The 19,252-nt window shown below is 38.4% G+C and overlaps 2 protein-coding genes across 2 annotated transcripts; both read left to right on the forward strand.

Annotated features, from left to right (window-relative positions):
* Positions 1–1,511: 1,511 nt before the first annotated feature.
* Positions 1,512–10,726, forward strand: atg3 (autophagy related 3). Its single transcript, XM_080052694.1, has 12 exons — positions 1,512–1,694; positions 2,100–2,141; positions 2,237–2,286; positions 3,227–3,297; positions 3,835–3,942; positions 4,230–4,282; positions 4,765–4,852; positions 4,948–4,982; positions 5,465–5,614; positions 6,215–6,342; positions 8,054–8,122; positions 8,720–10,726. The coding sequence occupies exons 1-12, from the start codon at positions 1,623–1,625 to the stop codon at positions 8,799–8,801; spliced, it is 948 nt and encodes a 315-aa protein (XP_079908820.1). The 5' UTR covers positions 1,512–1,622; the 3' UTR covers positions 8,802–10,726.
* A 528-nt stretch (positions 10,727–11,254) lies between these two features.
* On the forward strand, positions 11,255–18,052 carry slc19a2 (solute carrier family 19 member 2; the record flags this gene model as incomplete). The annotated part of the gene is made up of 7 exons (XM_080052606.1): positions 11,255–11,377; positions 13,440–13,700; positions 14,209–14,511; positions 14,954–15,185; positions 15,465–15,657; positions 16,964–17,105; positions 17,568–18,052. 7 exons carry the CDS (start codon positions 11,255–11,257, stop codon positions 17,724–17,726), a joined length of 1,413 nt encoding a protein of 470 aa, XP_079908732.1. The 3' UTR covers positions 17,727–18,052.
* Positions 18,053–19,252: the final 1,200 nt, after the last annotated feature.

Below are 19,252 nucleotides of genomic sequence, written 5' to 3' on the forward strand. Positions count from 1 at the left end.
AAGCAATGCTGGCACTGGACACTGCGATTTGTTTGCAGTCACACGGTTTTCCTCGCCTTTGTTTGTGTCGTGTTGATTAAAGCCAGCTGTGTTCTAATCAGCAGGGCATCATTTTCACCTGTGGCTCAAAGTTTTGGCTTCCTTTTGGCCAGTAGGTGGAGACAAATTATTTTGAAGCACAGGTCAAAATGTTCACTTGATTCAAATACAGCAGTCTTCACTGTTTGCATGGTTTAAACACACAATTCAGTTTGACACGAAAAATAGCAAGTGCATCACCTGCAGTACTTGTATTACCACTACTAGACTCCTGGGTACTATAGTGTCTATACCAGAACTTAAAATAAATACATATTAAAGTGACCACATTGTAATTTGAGTACACTTAACACTACAGAAAAGCAGTGGGTAAGTAAGTAGGCCTACATTTACTCATGTGCTATACTATGCTTGCTCTGGGATATCCTACTTTTATACTCTACTTTTATTTGAAAGTCTCTAGTTTTCCATCAGATTTAGATTTCACATTAAAAAAATATGATATTAGTATTATAAACTTTTATATGTACACATACTACACACACACACACACACACACACACACACACACACACACACACACACACACACACACACACACACACACACACACACACACACTAGATAAAGACAAATGTAACAAAATAAAATAAAAACACTTCTTAAATAGGCCAAAAAAGAGCCTTTCAATTCTCCCATTTAAAAAAAGTAAAATAAAAAAATCTATATTTTTACACACACACACACACACACACACACACACACACACACACACACACACACACACACACACACACACACACATACACACACAGGGGTGGCAGCAGTAAAGAGAGAATTAAAGGTGTATCTTGGCGTTTAACTTATTTTTTTCTCTACCGGAAGTATTGATGTGTCTAGCTTTATGACGTTTTATTTTGAAAGGTTCAACCGGGAGTGTTACTTGTATGTGATTACGTCTGGCTTTACACATTGTTGTAGTTATGGTATGTGGCCACAGGGGGGCGACAACGTCGGTGGTTTGAATAGGATTTACTGCATGAGATCAATTTGACTGACTCTATTATAAACCAGTAGTTGTAATACCTCATTGTGGTCGCCAGGGGGCCACACCGTCCGTACCTTCAATACTACACCAATTTAACTTCACTTTTGCTTTTCACCTGTAGGTGCAGTATCTCATTGTGGCCACAGAGTGGCAGTATAGAGGCGTAATTATAGACACGGTTCCCCTCACTGAAAATAGACATTGGACAGTACTGAAACATCCGGCAAATATACGAAAAATAAAAGTGTAAATATATTTATTTATTTTTCCTTCATAATTAAGTTGAATTAAAGAGAAATTACGAAAATGCCTTTGTATTTGAAAACAAATCTCACAAGCCTATCACTTCACTTCTCGCGAGAGTTGTTCTAAATACAGGAAGAGTCCACACGTATCATGTGACTCCTGCTGCTGGCATCTGGCATCCTGGGCTTGAGCAGCTATGTCAAAATAGTTTATTGTCATTTTGACAGGAAGGTTGAATTTTAATTTAAATTTCTCGACAGGCGGTAAAGGCTTTATTTCCCTAACGGCGATGCAGAACGTGATTAATTCCGTTAAGGGCACGGCGCTCGGAGTGGCTGAGTTTCTCACCCCGGTGTTAAAGGTAAACTGAACATTAATAGGAGCTAGCTTGTTGCTACTACGATGTGTCAGAATAACCATAACAACACATGAGCTGATGATATATGCTATATGCTATGCTATCTGTTTAAATGTCTCGAAAGCACTCATTAGAGATACTAGCTAAATGACCCGTTAGGGTAACGCGATAGTCAGTTTGATATTCAACATTCATTTGAAATTCTAAGCAAAAACCTTTTATGATTTTAAACCATTTGATTGAATGCTGTCAAACCAACTGTGCAACAACATAAACAGTACTATCAAACTGACAGGATTTTGGAATAACGCCCTTTTCTAGAAAACTGTAGCCTACATACATTTTTACACACTTCTGTTTGGTTATAATGTGGTACTGATATATCTCTTTATTCTTATTTTATCACAGGAATCTAAATTCAAAGAGACTGGAGTCATCACGCCAGAAGAGGTGAGAATGTACTCGCTGTATTTGGATTATGTGTCCTCTAAAGCAAAGCCGATCTATTTAGTATGATTAATTCTAATTTTCTTTTTTCTTTTTAGTTCGTGGCAGCTGGAGATCACTTGGTTCACCACTGTCCAACATGGAAATGGTGAGTGTGTCCGGTCTGAAATGTATCACAGAAATATTTAATAAAATAATAATGGTAGCATCTTTTGACATGTGTAGAAAGTCATTATAAGCCATATATTGATGTTTGGGTGAGTGGTCGCATGAAGAAGGATTTCACATACATTCAGCTTTACAGTTTATTTAATTAACTCAGGTTTATTGAAATGGGATAATGCACAAATAAAAACATTAAAACATTTAAAAAAAAATTGCCAGAATTAGCTCATATATATCACATATTAATGGTAAATGGACTTTGCTTATATAGCGCCTTTTAGCCGATTTTCTCAGCCCCAAAGCGCTTTACATTTCTTACCACATTCACCCATTCACACACACACTCATACACCTATGGCACTATAACATTTCTTATTCCATGAACAATGATTGTGTGTAAATTGGAAACAGGGCTTTATAATAGTAGTAGGCTGCCTGATCTACTGTGGGTCTTGAGTGTGTGTGTGTGTCTTAGATTTTCTGTTCTTCTTTCTGAATTTCACACTATAGTGCAATATTCCGCTTGGAGAAACCCACGTTGCGTCACACCCATTACGGCCACTGTGTCACCACATTAACAACAACAACAGAGACAGAAATACAGACATAGTTTAGCTTATTGGTGTGTTTTGTAGGCCTTATGTCAAGTTTTATTATTATTATTTTTTTTTTAGAAAAGTACGTTTTTCTTTTAGCATCAGACCACATGTACTATATAAGACACTTAAACAACATTTTATTTGAGTATTTCAGCTGTTCCTTGTTTAAATAAAATATGAAAGCAAGCCCAAAATGTACAGTATGTGAATTGAGTCAAGGACACTTTGGCCTGTTGCCGTTAGTAAAAATACAATGAGCACAATATACATGTCATGACATAACCATCAAATAATTTGTCTTAATATTTGTGATTCTCCCTTTAGGGCTTCTGGGGAGGAACTAAAGGTGAAGCCATATTTGCCTCCAGATAAACAGTTTCTGCTGACACGCAACGGTGAGTTAACGTAAAGTAGTGGGGAGTTTTATCATTGTTCATTACAGAATTTTAACTCAGTCAGTCAGTCAGTCAGTCACTCACTCACTCACTCACTCACTCACTCACTCACTCACTCACTCACTCACTCACTCACTCACACTTCCCCTTTACATACAAAAGTTCCCTGTTTAGGTAATTCTGACATTTTCATTTTCACAGCTTAATTTAATTTGCATTGTTGCACACTACAGAAAAATATATTTAAGTTACAGTGTTGCTGACAAATAACTACATACTTATTTAGCCAGGTATTGTTATTGCACTACACATAATGAAATGTAATTATTGAAAAGTTAATTCTCAAGTATTCTAACTGATGGAAATTATATAATAAATTGAGAGAGATCTGTACCATTTTGACTTGCTGTGGTTTGCGTTTAACCATCTGTGTGTGTGTGTGTGTGTGTGTGTGTGTGTGTGTGTGTGTGTGTGCGTCTGTCTGTCTGTCTGTCTGTCTGTCTGTCTGTCTGTCTGTCTGTCTGTCTGTCTGTATAGTTCCCTGTTACAAGCGCTGTAAACAGATGGAATATTGTGACGAGCTTGAAGCGATCATAGAGGAGGACGATGGAGACGGGGGCTGGGTCGACACGTACCACAACGCAGGTCGGAAAAATAATAAAAATTAAATTTCAAGTTTTTAGATATTTTTTTTGTGATTTTTTTTCTTTATTAGAACGTTTGAGAGAGACAGAGATGAAATGGGGGTGGCGGTAGCTTTGTTATATTGCCAAATCATGGAAGATAAAACTATTTAACAGTAAACAGAAATACACAATTCATTAAGTAAAACAAATGAAAGAACCAGATAATGGCAAAGAAACAATTTTTAACAATATATTAAAATAATTGAATAATATTTTGACTTGTTTCTGGCTGTTCTGTTTAACCAGGTCTACTAGGAGTCACAGAAGCTGTACGAGACATTTCACTGGACAACAGTAAGGTATGTTCACGGTTTTGTGTTGATTCTGATTCAATACAATGTTAAATCCAAAGAATTCCGACATGAATATATAAAGTAGTTTGATAGTTGTTACCTGTATGCCTTGAGAACCTTTTTCAAATCCTATTGTGTAATTTGGCCAAAAGGTGCAGTCGGTGATTCTGGAGAACACTTTTAGTCAAAATCAGTGAATATCTCTTCACGATCCTCTACCTGTCCGTACTGTGTGCGTGCAATGAAAAAATAAATAAAATAATACACAGCCTAGGGTATGTTGCTAGCTACAGTGGGCCCGCTTTGTTAACATACCCGTTTACAGAGCCTAGGCTGTGTATAAGCACCGAGTACAGACAAGGTAGCTAATCGTGAGGAGATATTCATGGATTTTTGACAACAAGCTTTCTCCAGAATCGCTCACTTCACCTTTTTAAATGTAGTCAAATTGAACAAACGGGTCCTTATTATAATTTACATTCCTCTAGGACAAGAATATGAACGCCACTCCTGCACGGTCCAATGATGACGACGATGACGATGATGAGGAAGACGGAGAAGCAGCAGATATGGAAGGTATTCAAGTCATATCCTACTAGTAACACCGGCAGCCATTTTAGTGTCTTTCTTTCAAACAGCTTTTTATATTCTTTAACTTAATGTCTTTGCAGAATATGAAGAAAGCGGCCTCTTGGAAACAGATGAGGTAAAGACAGCTCAACGTTCTTAAAGCCTGGTCTAAAATAGTAAAAAAAAAAAAAAGTACATTTTATCTGTGTAGAATTTTGGGTTTTATTTCCTAGCAGATTTTGTAGAAAGTAATTATAATATCCATAAGTACATTTAATTTAGTGCATAATAGCTGACATTTTTTTTTTAATTTATTTTTTTTCCCTTAGAAAGGGTCTCATATATGTCCATGTTTCTGCATATTTTGGACCAAGGCCTAGTGCCGCCATCTTGAAAGTGTCATAGTTGGAATGTCATCAGGAGCATTGTTTAAAATTTAGAATTGTTCTTGTCCTTGAAGGCCACTGTAACTTCTGTTATTATTCTAAAGGGTTGGGGTTACCCAGGGAGTGTTGCATTCTAGAACTTTGTAGAACTTTCTTGATGATGTCATATTACACACTGCACCTTTAATGTAATATATCCAGCTACAACCTCACACTTGTCTCTTGTATCTAGGCGACGCTGGACACCAGTAAAATGGTAGAAACTAAAACTAAGTCTGATCCTGGGAATGAAGACATTCTGCAGACCAGGACATACGACCTTTACATCACATACGATAAATACTACCAGACCCCAAGACTCTGGCTCTTCGGATACGATGAGGTGTGTTTGTGTGTGTGTGTGTGTGTGTGTGTGTGTGTGTGTGTGTGTGTGTGTGTGTGTGTGTGTGTGTGTGTGTGTGTGTGTGTGTGTGTGTGTGTGTTTAGCTGCTTCAAATGGGACTTCATATGACTATACTGTTTATTATTAAATATAAAGAGAAGGGTTGTCTGCTATATAGGAGACAGGAGGAAGGCCTAAATGATCATATAGGAGTGTATTAACCTTTCGAGCATATCATGTCGAAAAATCCCAGTGTACATGTTGACTTCAGATTTTAAACGATACTTCATTGTAGCAGTCGAGAGACATTTGTTTTAGGACAGATATTATACAGTTTTAAAAGAGGAATGCAATAATATGGAATTATATTATTTTGCTTCAAGCTGTGGTTTTTGAAAGCTAACTAAGGTTAGGCAAGGCAAGTTTATTTGTATAGCACAATTCAGACACAAGGCCATTCAAAGTGCTTTACAGGGGCATGAAATACATCAAGATTAATAGAAATAAAACATTTTAAAAGCGAATGAATAGCAATAAAACATTTAATAAAATAAAAAATTGCTAGAGAACGACTTAAACAATGGCTGCTCTGTTTCCCAGGACCGGCAACCGTTGAGCGTAGATCAGATGTACGAGGACATCAGTCAGGACCATGTGAAGAAAACGGTGACGATCGAAAACCATCCCAACCTGCCGCCTCCCGCCATGTGCTCTGTGCACCCCTGCAGGTACAAGAGGGGGGAAGAATCATATCGTTATTGTGGGTTAGACAAGACATTCAATTTCACGGTCAAAATTGTAGGAATAAAAAGGAATTTGTGTTAATGCTTTATTAACGCGTTAAGTTTGACAGGGAAAATATGACCAATGATCAACATATTTAAATGTTTTATTTTTTCTATATATTTTTTTTTATTGTTAAATTTTTATTTATTTTTTAAATATTTTTTTGGCATTTTTATGCTTTATTGATAGTGTAGAGACAGAGTTGAAATGGGGCAGAGAGGGGAGTGACATGCAGAGATCGACCGCGGGCTGGAATCGAACCCGGCTCCGCTGCTGGCCGAGGCCCATGGGGGGGACGCCCTACCAACTGAGCTAAGACTCTGGCAGCTCAGCTGTGCTTGTGCTTTTAGATCTTACTGCAGCCTTCGACACTGTCGACCACGGGATTTTAATTTCCCGTCTTGAGTCTTGTGTGGGATTACGAGGTACAGTGCTCAATTGGTTCAAATCTTATCTGTCAGATCGGTCTTTTGTTGTGAACGTTGATTTATTCAGTTCAAAAAGTGCCCCCCTATCTTGCGGTGTGCCTCAGGGCTCAATTTTAGGACCAATTCTTTTTGCGTTGTACTTGCTGCCTTTGGGTTCCATATTTCAAAAATATGGCATTCAGTTCCATTGTTTCGCAGACGATGTGCAAATTTATCTTCCCCTTAGTGTCAATTCACCAAACAAGTTACATCAATGTCTTCAGGAAGTGAAGGACTGGATGTCTTTTAATTTTCTAAATTTGAACGAAGACAAAACAGAGATTGTTGTTTTTGGCAAGCCCGGTCTCTGCAGTAGTGCCCTTGGTCCACTAGCGTCTCGTTCTCAGTCCTGTGGAAAAACCCTTGGTGTTTTTATTGACAGCTCTTTTAAGCTGGAAAAGCAGCTAAGCGCAGTGGTTAGAGTTGGCTTTTTTCATCTTAGGCTTCTTGGGAAGGTGAAGCGTTACTTGCCCTCTGACCAATTCCAGACAGTAGTCCTTGCTCTTGTAATTAGTCGCTTGGACTACTGTAATTCACTTTATTTCGGTTTGAGCCAGTCCTCAATTCAGCGCCTCCAGATGGTTCAGAGTGCAGCTGCACGCTTGCTCTCAGGAGCATCTCGATATGAACACATCACTCCTGTCCTGGCATCTCTTCATTGGCTGCCTGTTGTTTTTAGAATAGATTTTAAAATCCTCTTGTTTGTTTTTAAATGTCTAAATGGTCTAGCGCCAACTTATCTCTCAGAGATGATCTCTCTGCACAGTCCTGTCAGAGCACTGAGGTCCTCTGACCAATGTATTCTAGACTGTCCCAGGTCTAAGCTGAAGAGCAGGGGAGACAGAGCCTTCGCTGTAGCTGGACCCAAGTTGTGGAATTCTCTTCCTTTACATATCAGATATGCCACTTCTTTGGAAAATTTTAAATGTCTGCTGAAGACACATTTCTTTGCACTGGCCTTCGGAACCAGCTGAGCTGAGTATTTTCTTATGTGTTTTCTTTTGGTTTCTTATTTGTAATAAATGTGGATTATTTTATTATTATTTAACCTGTACAGCACTTTGGGGCAGTACCCGCTGTTTGTAAATGTGCTTTATAAATAAATTTGACTTGACTTGACTTGACTAAGGGCGCCCCCTTGTATTGTCAATTTAACTGAGATATTAATAAGAACGTTTCCTTTCAGACACGCTGAAGTGATGAAGAAGATCATTGAGACGGTGGCAGAAGGAGGAGGGGAGCTGGGAGTGCACATGTATCCTTTCATACTAATAATAACCTCTCTTAAATTTCTGCTTATTTGAAACATACAACAGTGCTGCTGGTTTATGCCGTATCATAAAGGTATTCTTTTGGTTTTGTGGCACTCTCTAAAGGGTCTTTCACTGCCGAATTGTGTCCCATGAATTATGTTTTTAAGGCAACTCTTATATACATCGGGTTGTTTTGGCCTTTAGCTTTATATCAAACTGATTTGAACATTTTAAAAAGGCTTTATCCAACATCTAGATTTTCGGTTTTAAAACAATATTTAAATTTACACATTTCTATTGGTAGTATTATTGCTATGGGTGTGATAAAATCAATACTGTTTTACTGCATTGTTACATCCCTATATGCTCCTCCATGTTTCGTCCTTAACCAACACTTTTCAACAATTATATAAATACATAGGATAAGATTAAAAATATATCAAGAGGCACTACATTGCATATTTTATAAAAACATAACCTACCCTACTCAAGCTCAAATATGTTATAGGAATAATAATATATACATGTTTTGCTGTGTGAGTAACCAATGTGATGTTCCATGTGTCCAACTGTTTTCATCCCTAACTGACACTTTTCAGGTACCTTCTGATTTTCCTCAAGTTTGTCCAGGCCGTCATTCCCACAATAGAATACGACTACACGCGACACTTCACCATGTAGCTTCACAAAACTAGCCGCCTCTCGACGATAACACAAAACACACACACACACACACACACACAGATAGACAGACAGACAGACACACACACACACACACAGAAACACCCACACACACACCTCTGTACCTGTGAATGACCAGTTCTTCTGCCTATGTGATAAGATCGAATCTATTACAACCGGGTTTGTGGAATGTTTGTGTTGCTAGGAGACACTTTTCTGTGGGTGAATGGACATGGGGGAATGTGACAAAATACTTTATCGTAAGGAAATAATTTTGACGTTTTTTTTTTTTGGAGCGAGTTTGTTTGTCTTAGTTATTTCAGTGTGTATGCTATGCTTGGCTAACCACATCTTGGGCATATCTCTGTAATATAATCTGATATCCATACACTCATTTGACTCCGGATAAGACTGCGAACAAGGCTGCGTCCCAATTTATCTTACACAAATTAGTAAAGTTGTGGCCCTCCCTTCACTAACTTTAGCACAGCAATGTCTTATACATTTTCAAATAATATTTTGAAGTTAAAATTTGGAGTTGGACAACTATTGGTAGGAAATGTACGGTTTCTCACTTGATGATACAGCCTTTGACACAAGCTTCTTGACTATTAACAAAACCGTTCTCATGCCGATCTGTGGTCATAACTATTGCTTCCATCTTAATGCACTTTGCAGGAGTCATGGCTTGAAGCTAACTGTTGTAAATCAGCTGTTTATGCCAGTTTGTCTTAATACTATTATCTGTGAATGTGTTGATGGCCCGGGCCCCTTTCACTCACCCATATATGTTGTTTACAAGAAAATTATCCATTTTACTTAAAAATGCAGTGTGTAATATCGGAATATTTAGTGGCATCTAGTGGGGAGATTCGAGATTTCAACGCTCCCTTGCTAACCCCTGCCTTTCGAATAATTACAGAAGCTACGGTGGCCTTTAAGGACAAGAAGCTACAGTAGCTACTAAAGATGGCATCATCAACCACTGCCTCATGTCTTTCCACAATATCAAGTGATGAGGTGAAGATGTATTTAGTTATTTATTCTATAGAACTTCTATGCTATTATATACACAAATTAAAACATACTCAGGATTATTAAATTCCATTTCTACCAAGCCTGCTCTGAAAACTTGCCAATAAATTCTACACACTGCACCTTTTAATCTTTGGACAATTTTCCGAGACCTTTCGATTTTTTTTTTTTTCAATTTGTTTTGCTTCAACAAGCGCGATACACACTTCTATGTTGTGTCTAATAGCTTTGTGAAGGCCAGCTGTGACGTCATTTGTGCAAAATCATCGCAAAACGAATATAGAGAATGCTTTTATTGTCACGAGCCTCTGTGTGTGCTTCAATAACACCTTCAGTTAAAGGTGGAGTCAGCGATTCTGGAGAACGCTTGTTGTCCAAATCACTTTTTTGTCAAAATCGGTCAATATCTCCTCATGGTCTGTCACCTATCTGTACCGTGTGTGCGCTGAAAAATACAGTGTTGATACAAAGCCTAAACTCTGTAAACTGGCATGTTGCTAGCTACGGTGGGCCCCTTTGAATACATACCAATTTACAGAGCCTAGGCTAATAATTTTTTTTTAAACAACGGGTAGCGGATCATGAGGAGATATTCACTGATTTCACTACAAGCATTCTTCAGAATCACTGACTCCACCTTTAATTTTCTGCTCTGTTTTGTTTGTAAAGCTATATGATATATAATGAACTGTGTTTGGCTCAATATTTGGCAACATGGTTCTGACAGTACACAGCTAAATAAAGCACCTGCTCACTCTAACTCTCCTTGTTGTCTGCTGGTTGGATAAAATATTATTCACAATGTACGTTCCAGTCTCCTGATGTAACTTGCTTTAACATTTTGAAGTTATGTAAATTTATCAATAAAGAGTTTCCCAAATATGAAGTCAGATTGCGATCGGTGTATTTATTTGGTTTCTGGGACTGGGAGGGGTAGTGGAAAATACAACAATGATTTACTTTTTTGAATGAGTATCAATTATTATTCTATTATATTTTTTACAGATGTTTTTACTTTCTCATAGAATTTATCTAGTTCCAATAGTTTAGCTTAAAAAAAGTAGTAAAATTAGTGCCTTAGGACTTGTTGGATTTCTTGAATAAGTTATTCATTAAAGTTAGTTGTGATTATTTTATTTTATTTCTCACGTATACTGTCTATAAGTTGTAAAATGATATAAAAACGTTTTGTAGAGACAGTGTGCGGGAGTTCTTTTTTGGTGTTAACCATTGAATTAAAACATAAAGAAAGAAAATAAACTAGAACTTGTAGTACTCCATTAGACCAGTATATAGCGGTAGAGGCTGGCATTTACAATTATAAACGGTCCAACACCACTGAATAAGACGCAATATGCTGTCAGTAAGCAGTAGGTACAGTGTATAGTAGTATATCGCATGCGGAGGTCATGAGCAATATGTCTGTTCTCTTCCCCACTCTCCTGCTCTGTGTTTTCGGGTTCTTTTCCAACATGAGACCGTCGGAACCTTTCCTCACCGCCTACCTCATGGGGCCTGACAAAAACCTCACGGAGACCCAGGTGCGTAAATATTAACCTCCGCCGATGTACAGATCACGCGCTCACTACACTACACCTTGCGTCATAGTCGAACCTCTTGGATAACCAATAACGCAGAGTAGCCTCATCATTTGAAACATTTTGGTTTAGGATATTATTTTGTTAGACAGCTCTCTTAGACAGTCGAGAACCAATCCGCTTTAATAACGGTCTAACATCCCTTTGTACTTTATACTGACTAGTTTGTCCAAAGCATGAAAAGTAAACATATGACAGTGTGTGTAGTGTACATTTCTCAGAATAACAGGGACACTGTTTCTTAAGGGAAAACTAAGGAACAACCTTACTTATGTATTAGGCTACACATATGTATAATAAGCCATAAATATATATTTTTTACCAGTAGCCTACTTATCCAATATTTGCAACACGCTTATTACACACAACCACTGTAGCCTATAACAGTGGTTTGGATGAATCAAACCAAAACTATTGGTATTGCATGCCCCTTCTAAATGGCATTTTGTCCCAAGTATAGCCTGATTAGGAAGCCCTTTTATTGACTGCAAACTAATCCTGATAGGCCCAACCTAAATATAAAAAAAATAATCCTAAACAGCTATTTGATACTGAAATAGGGTACCCTAAAGTAGTGAAGTTTGGTGCAGAATTCTTGCTTTTCTCCTCATCTTAGAAATACTGTGACTAAGGAAGTATATCTTTATGTATATATTTTATTTTTTATTTGGGTGAACTGAACCTTGAAAGCCAGCAGTGTGGATGTCTTAGTGTTTGCATATGATGTCCTTCCACCATAGACTAAACAGCAGTTATTACACCACTACTAGTGCTCCTTGTGACACACACACACACACACACACACACACACACACACACACACACACACACACACACACACACACACACACACACACACACACACACACACACACACACACACACACACACACACACACACACACACACTCACACACACTCACACACACATTCACATTCCTCCTGCTCGTTTTGTTTCCTCATCCTTGCCCTGTCTCTCTGTACTGTCTGTCTGCATTACTTCACCCATACAACTCACTGGTTCACATGCAGTAGGTTATACTGATACTATAGCTTGAAACTATAGCTTACAATTTGCTTTATGTTACGTGACAAAACACTTTTTAACAAATTTCATACCCAAACTATATTACGTTTTCATATTTCTATATTTTTTCAATCGAAAACACTGCTGATGTGTTGAGGCTTGTAATAAATGACTGGACCTCTTCTAATGGCTCGTTCCTAGTTGAAAAAATCTTGCTCAAATCCTTTTGGAATTTCCGGTTTAATCCTCCAATCGAGGTGTAAGCCGACCTAGAAAAGTCTCACCAAAAAGGTTAACAGGTGCATGATATAATCCTTAATCCATGAGACATTGTTAGTTAGTTAGTTATCAAACTTCCTCAATCGTAACTTTTTAAAAACTCGTCCAAATATCTCATTTTTATTACGAAGTATATTACAGAATGCCTCTTACTACTCATATGTTCATATCAAATGTGTAGTTTCATTTTTTGCACATTTATTTAATTTACTCAAAAAAATGTAATCTCACTATTGATATATCTTATTAATAGAAATATAAATTCATTCGGAAAAAGAAAAGTAAAACAAAAAAGGTAAAAAATAAGTTAGAAAAAATAAATAACAAACTAATTAAATAAACAATGAAAACCCACTTACACACTATCACAGCATTGATAGGATGGCGTCAATGAACCTTTATTGATACAGGTAAATCCCATTTAAACCAGAGACTCTTTTTCAAGGGAGACCTGTTCCCATTCCCACGTTACCAATCACACAAACATTCATACACCGATAGCAGGCTAAATATCGACATTCACACGAGGCAAGGTGGGTGAAGTGTTTTGCCCAAGGACACAACAACTATGACACAGGTGGCAGGGCGGGGATCGAACCGCCAACCCTTTGATCGTTGGCCGACCTGCTCTACCACCTGAGCCACAGTCGCCCCCAATGAAATATTAATGCTCAAATTTGTTTACCTTTTCTTCTGCAGGTGGTGAATGAAATCTACCCAATCTGGACGTACTCTTACCTGGTGTTGCTTTTCCCTGTCTTCCTAGCCACTGACTATCTCTGTTATAAGCCTGTGCTGGTTTTACAGGCCTGTAGTTTGGTAGTGACTTATATAATGCTACTGAAGGCACAGGGCATGCTATCTATGCAGCTTTTGGAGTTCTTCTTTGGGCTTGCGACGGCCTCCGAAGTGGCTTACTACTCCTACATCTACAGCGTGGTGGACCCAGCGCACTACCAGGCAAGCTAACATACTGTCTTCTTTTAATATCTCACTATTTAGACTTTCATTTGACTATTAAAGGTGCTCTGAGGAACTTTAAATTTGTGTTTTTTCTACGACCCCTTTGGACAAAAGCGGTAGTGTTTCTACTACGCCAGCTGTTGTTCCTGGGTGAGCGTATACCCATGACAAAGACATTAAGAAAAACTATAAAAAAAAGCATTCTTTGCACCGATGGTCTGGTTTGCTGTTACATGTCATTTATGATCGTCAGAGGAAAAATGAGACTGTTTCAGAAATATTTAAAAGATCCTCGTGGCACCTTTGATATATTAATTGTTTGCTCATTGTCTTTTTAAATGAATGTATGTTAAGCACTTTTTAACTTGTGTTTTTTAAAAGCGCTTTAAGTAGAAATGAAATGTTCAAAATGAAGTTAAGGTTACATTTCTTTGATGCAATAAAAAAGTAAAGAGATCAACTTCAAATGTTAAAAATTAGGTATATTTCTTCTTATTTTCTACAGAGAGTGACGGGCTACTGCCGAAGCATAACTCTGTTTGGTTCTGCGGCGGGGTCGTTGATTGGTCAGCTCCTGCTCTCTTTGGCTAAAGCACAACTGGTCCATCTCGTCATCATAACGCTGGCGTCGGTTGCCGTGGCGTGTATAGCCCCGTGGTTTCTGCCTATGCCCAAGAGGAGTTTGTTTTTCCACAAAAGTCAAGCCGGGACAGAGGGGGAGAAGGAGAGGAGAAGCAGCAAAGGACTGATTGAGAAAGCTGACGATTCTGAATGTAAAATGCCCCTGAATCCAAAAAATGGCTCCACGGTGAGTGATATGAAGTGTTTTGTTTAGGTTACAATGTTACAATGTTACAAGGACTCCACCTTTAATTGGTTATAAAATGTCTTCAAACATAATTTTTAACATTTGAAGTAGATCTTCTTGCTTTTTCACTGCACCAAATACATTTTACTTTTTTTTTGCATTCTACTTTATATTTATACGGTGCACCTTATCTCTACACTTTCTATCTGCACTGTGTCCTTGCACTACTGTTGTGTTTATTTGTGTCTCAGGTGTTGCTCTCTTCACTTGTGTGTTTCTATTCTACATTTTCTTCTTCTATATCACATTGTTGAGAGGAGCCTGGGACTTAAGAATTTCACTGCCACTGACTTGCTGCTGTAGCATTTAAAAGCATTTAAAAAGTCTTAAATCTTTCTTAGCCAAAACTGTATTAACCCTGGTTCACCCTCTCTCCCTTCAGACATCCCGGTCCAGTGGTGGGGGTTTGGTGGAGGTTTTGCGGATGCTTTTCGAGGACTTCTTGCAGTGCTACAGGTGTCGCCCGCTGCTGGCCTGGAGTCTGTGGTGGGCCTTAGCCACATGCGGATACTTCCAGGTGGTGAACTACGCCCAGGCTCTGTGGGAGAACGTTAGACCGTCGCACGATTATGAGATCTACAACGGCTACGTAGAGACGCTATCAACTCTGCTAGGTGAAATATTTTATTTACATCTTGGCACTTGGAGTCTCCCATGGAAGGGTTTCATATTTGGGGAAGAGGGGTTAGTGTCGCGAGTCTGGAGTTTGCACCATTCTCTTGTAATAGGTTAACATCTGACACATTTAAAAAATACTATATATATTTTTTAAAGATCAAAGTAAAAATACTACAGTATGTAAACTCCAGGAGTAATCACTAGCTTTTCCAAAGGGCCAGCATCTTTTGCACATGGATATATATGTATTTCTAACCATTCTTTCTTTTTAACAGGCGCCCTTGCTGCCTTGCTGGTGGGCTGGCTTCCTGTTCAGTGGTCTCTGTGGGGCGAGCTGACTCTGTGCATTCTCTCGCTGCTGATGGCTGTGTGTGTGTTCGTCATGGTAACACTGAGGGACATCTGGATGTGCTACGGCTCATACGTTCTCTTCAGGGCAACGTACATGCTGCTTATCACCGTGGCAACGTGAGTACAAAGAGGGTTTTGGACTCCACCCATAAACTAAAAAAGAACCTAATTATAACCATAGATAGTATAACCTGTCCAAATGACAGTCAGGACATATGGACTCATGTAGATCAACAATTAAAGCTCTGGAAGCTTTCAAACTTCGCATGCTAGCTGTGTGGAAGCTGCTCATCAATCTATGGGAACATTTAGCTTTGAATACTACTCAGTTTTTGCAAATTAATTTACGATGGACCCCACACTTATAACATAATTATGGGGACAGTGAAAGCTTACAAACATGGGCACCGATACATTTTGCCCTCTGTTAAAGTTAAACCTCCTACAAGGAACTGTTCCTGGATTTTCAATATGAACTAACAAAAACAAAGAGAACAATACAGCCAGGTCTACAGTCACAGTCTATCAATTACAAGGACCTTTTTAATGTTTGTCAAGCATATCTCATTTATCCTGTAACAGCAAACAAGACTCAAGGGGGCGCCCTTAGCTCAGTTGGTAGGGCGTCCCCCCCATGGGCCTCGGCCAGCAGCGGACCCGGGTTTGATTCCAGCCCGCGGTCGTTCTCTGCATGTCACTCCCCTCTATGCCCCATTTCAACTCTGTCTCTACACTGTCAATAAAGCATAAAAATGCAAAAAAAAAATCTTAAAAAAAAAAAAAAAACAGAAAACAAGACTCTTGCAGCACGCAGCTATAGAATATATTGTAATGTTGTTTTATAAATCAAAGAAAGACATTGTGCTATATTTCTTAATCTGTTCTCCTGCTGTGTGTTCTGTGTATCAGGCTTCAGATAGCCGCCTCCCTCAGCATGCAGCGAAATGCCCTGCTGGATAATCAATATAGATGAATAAACAAATAAAGTTTAAATGAATAGAATAAAAAAAAGATTGTTAACTAGTAAGATAGAAAATTGAAGTTCAGGTCAATAAATGAGATTAAATTAAATGCAAAACTAATTGGATGGCTCTTGAGTCTTATTTTAAACATCTGTATATTATTTCAGCTTTCTTATTGCTGTCCATTGCCAGACTGTTTTATATATCAAAGAGAGACACTGTGCAATGGCTTTTAATCTGTTTTCATAATTCCCATCAGGCATATATTGTATTGTTGGTGGAAGCATGAAAAAAGAAAGAAAAAAATTACTATATAAAAAAATACTTAAAAAAAAAACCTGTATGTGTATTATTTCAGCTTTCCTATTGCTGTCCATTGCCATACTGTTTTATAAATCAAATAAAGACATTGTGCTATATATCTTAATCTGTTCTCCTGCTGTGTGTGCTCTGTGTATCAGGTATCAGATAGCCGCCTCTCTCAGCATGCAGCGTTATGCTCTGGTGTTTGGCGTTAACACCTTCATGGCTTTGCTGCTTCAGACTCTGCTCACTGTGGTGGTGGTCGACTCGGCCGGGCTCGGACTAGACGTCTTCACTCAGGTCAGGAAAATACAGCAAATTCTGTTTTTATTTATTTATATATTCTGTAATTCGCCTCCCAAAGTCACCTATTAAAGCGCTTCTCGAACTTCTAACCACTCCACCACGATTTCTATGCCAAATAAAATAACCCTTTGACTGGCCCTTAACATTTTTGATAGAATATAAAGAGTTACAATACAGGAATGCATGTTTCCCCCTCTCTCTCTCTCTCTCTCTCTCTCTCTCTCTCTCTCTCTCTCTCTCTCTCTCTCTCTCTCTCTCTCTCTCTCTCTCTCTCTATTTCTCTCTCTCTCTCTCTCTCCCCATTTCAACTCTCAGCTTATTACTATCCATTAAAAAAGGTGGGAAAAACCCCAACATTTTTCTCACGTACCTATGACATAGACTGGGAAATGTGCTGCCTGTCCACCTCCCATGATGTGGATTCCATTGACTGTTCTTTTCTCTCTCTTCCTTTAGTTCTATATCTACGGCGGATACTTCTCTGTCATCTCTGTGGTCTTCCTCCTCGCCGGGTTTTTCAAAATGGCGTCTCGGCGGCGCTGTGAGCGAGACACACCGCCCGACAGCACAGCAGAAATAACAACTCCAATCACTGAACCCAGCTCAGGCTCATAGCACATAATGACAGGTTATTGATTAGCTACTAGCATGCTAAAGCAGTGAGCATAGTGACTCTACAAGGTGAGTTCTCTTCACCCAACTAAAGTTATAGTGTGTAACTTCTGTCGCCCCCCATGAGGAATTCTGAGGAATTACAACAACACTGTTGGTGCATCTACATGAGGTAAAGCCTTCAGTGATCGCGCATGGATTTGATATCTTCTGCTGTAGGTCCAGGTTTTTTCTTAACAGTAGAATCAACAACTGAAAAATGTCTTGGGCGCTACTTGACACCAGTTTGTAAACGCTGCCATACTGAAGAATACAGAGAGAGTTTTGTGGAGCTGATAGGCTTAATCAACTTTGCGTCAACTCGTTTGACAATGGCTTGAATGTAACCGACATTCATTTATATGAAAAAGTTACTCACTACAGCTTTATAAAGACACTGGCCGTGCACACTGTACACTACAATAATGCTGCCGTTTGTTGGCGGAAAACAGTGCATAATCTTTAAAAAAATATATATTTAAAGATGTACAAATATTCAGAATTCCATTTCTGTCCGTCTCCGAGCTGATAGAAGTTGTTGCCTTAGACGTAATGCAAAAAGCTGCTTAAACACTAGAGATGCTGCGTTTTGTTATGAGCAAGCACTGCTATTTCTGTGTTACACTAGAAACCAGCCAAAAAAATTATGTTTTATATTTTTATATTTATATCATGTCTTTGCATAGACTGCGTATTGTACTATCATTGATAGGTATTGGCACTTATGAGAAGTATCACTATGGATCCTTAATCAACACTATGCTGTACCCATATGTTTTGATACTGTAGGGCTGCTTTTATCTGTACTAGATGTCCGTTACACTTACATTATTTTAATTTTTTTATTTTGGTGCCTAAAATATCAACAAATACTTGCATCTGCTTCCTCGATTTTTTTTTTAAATAATCAGGGAGGTTAATAATACGTTTCTAGCAAACAAAATCCTATGGTGAGACCAAAAACAATAATTTGTTAGTCTGTCTACTTAAAACCATCAGCTCACAAATATACAGTAAAAGTTATATACCTCAAACATGTATTTCTCAGAACACTAACTGTAGTTTTGGGGACGTTTAAACTATACATACCCAGGTGGAAAATGTGTATTCCAAAATATGGTACGTAACTGTACGTTGTTTTGTAAAACAGTAATCAAAGTGTTTTAAATTGTTCTTCTTTCACAATACTGTAAAAAATCATCCAGGCTATAGTATTTTATGAAAGCCATGTATTATTGTGATTATTATGTCTGCTGTACAATCCCAAGATGAAGGCCAGACACTGTTTATAAGAGACACACTGACTGAAGCTCTTATCTGCTGGCAGAATACAAGTCACGGTCAGAGTTGAAAACATGTGACGTTGGGAGTCGGAATTGTTGCCAAAATGCAGAAATAATTAATTAATTTGGAGGTATACCGAATTATTCAAGTGATAGCATGGTGCCTGGACCCTCAAGTCATTTCAAGTTGATGTGAAAGTTTTGTTT

The sequence above is a fragment of the Ammodytes marinus genome, assembly GCF_949987685.1.
Source record: "Ammodytes marinus genome assembly, chromosome: 24".
NCBI lineage: Eukaryota > Metazoa > Chordata > Actinopteri > Uranoscopiformes > Ammodytidae > Ammodytes > Ammodytes marinus.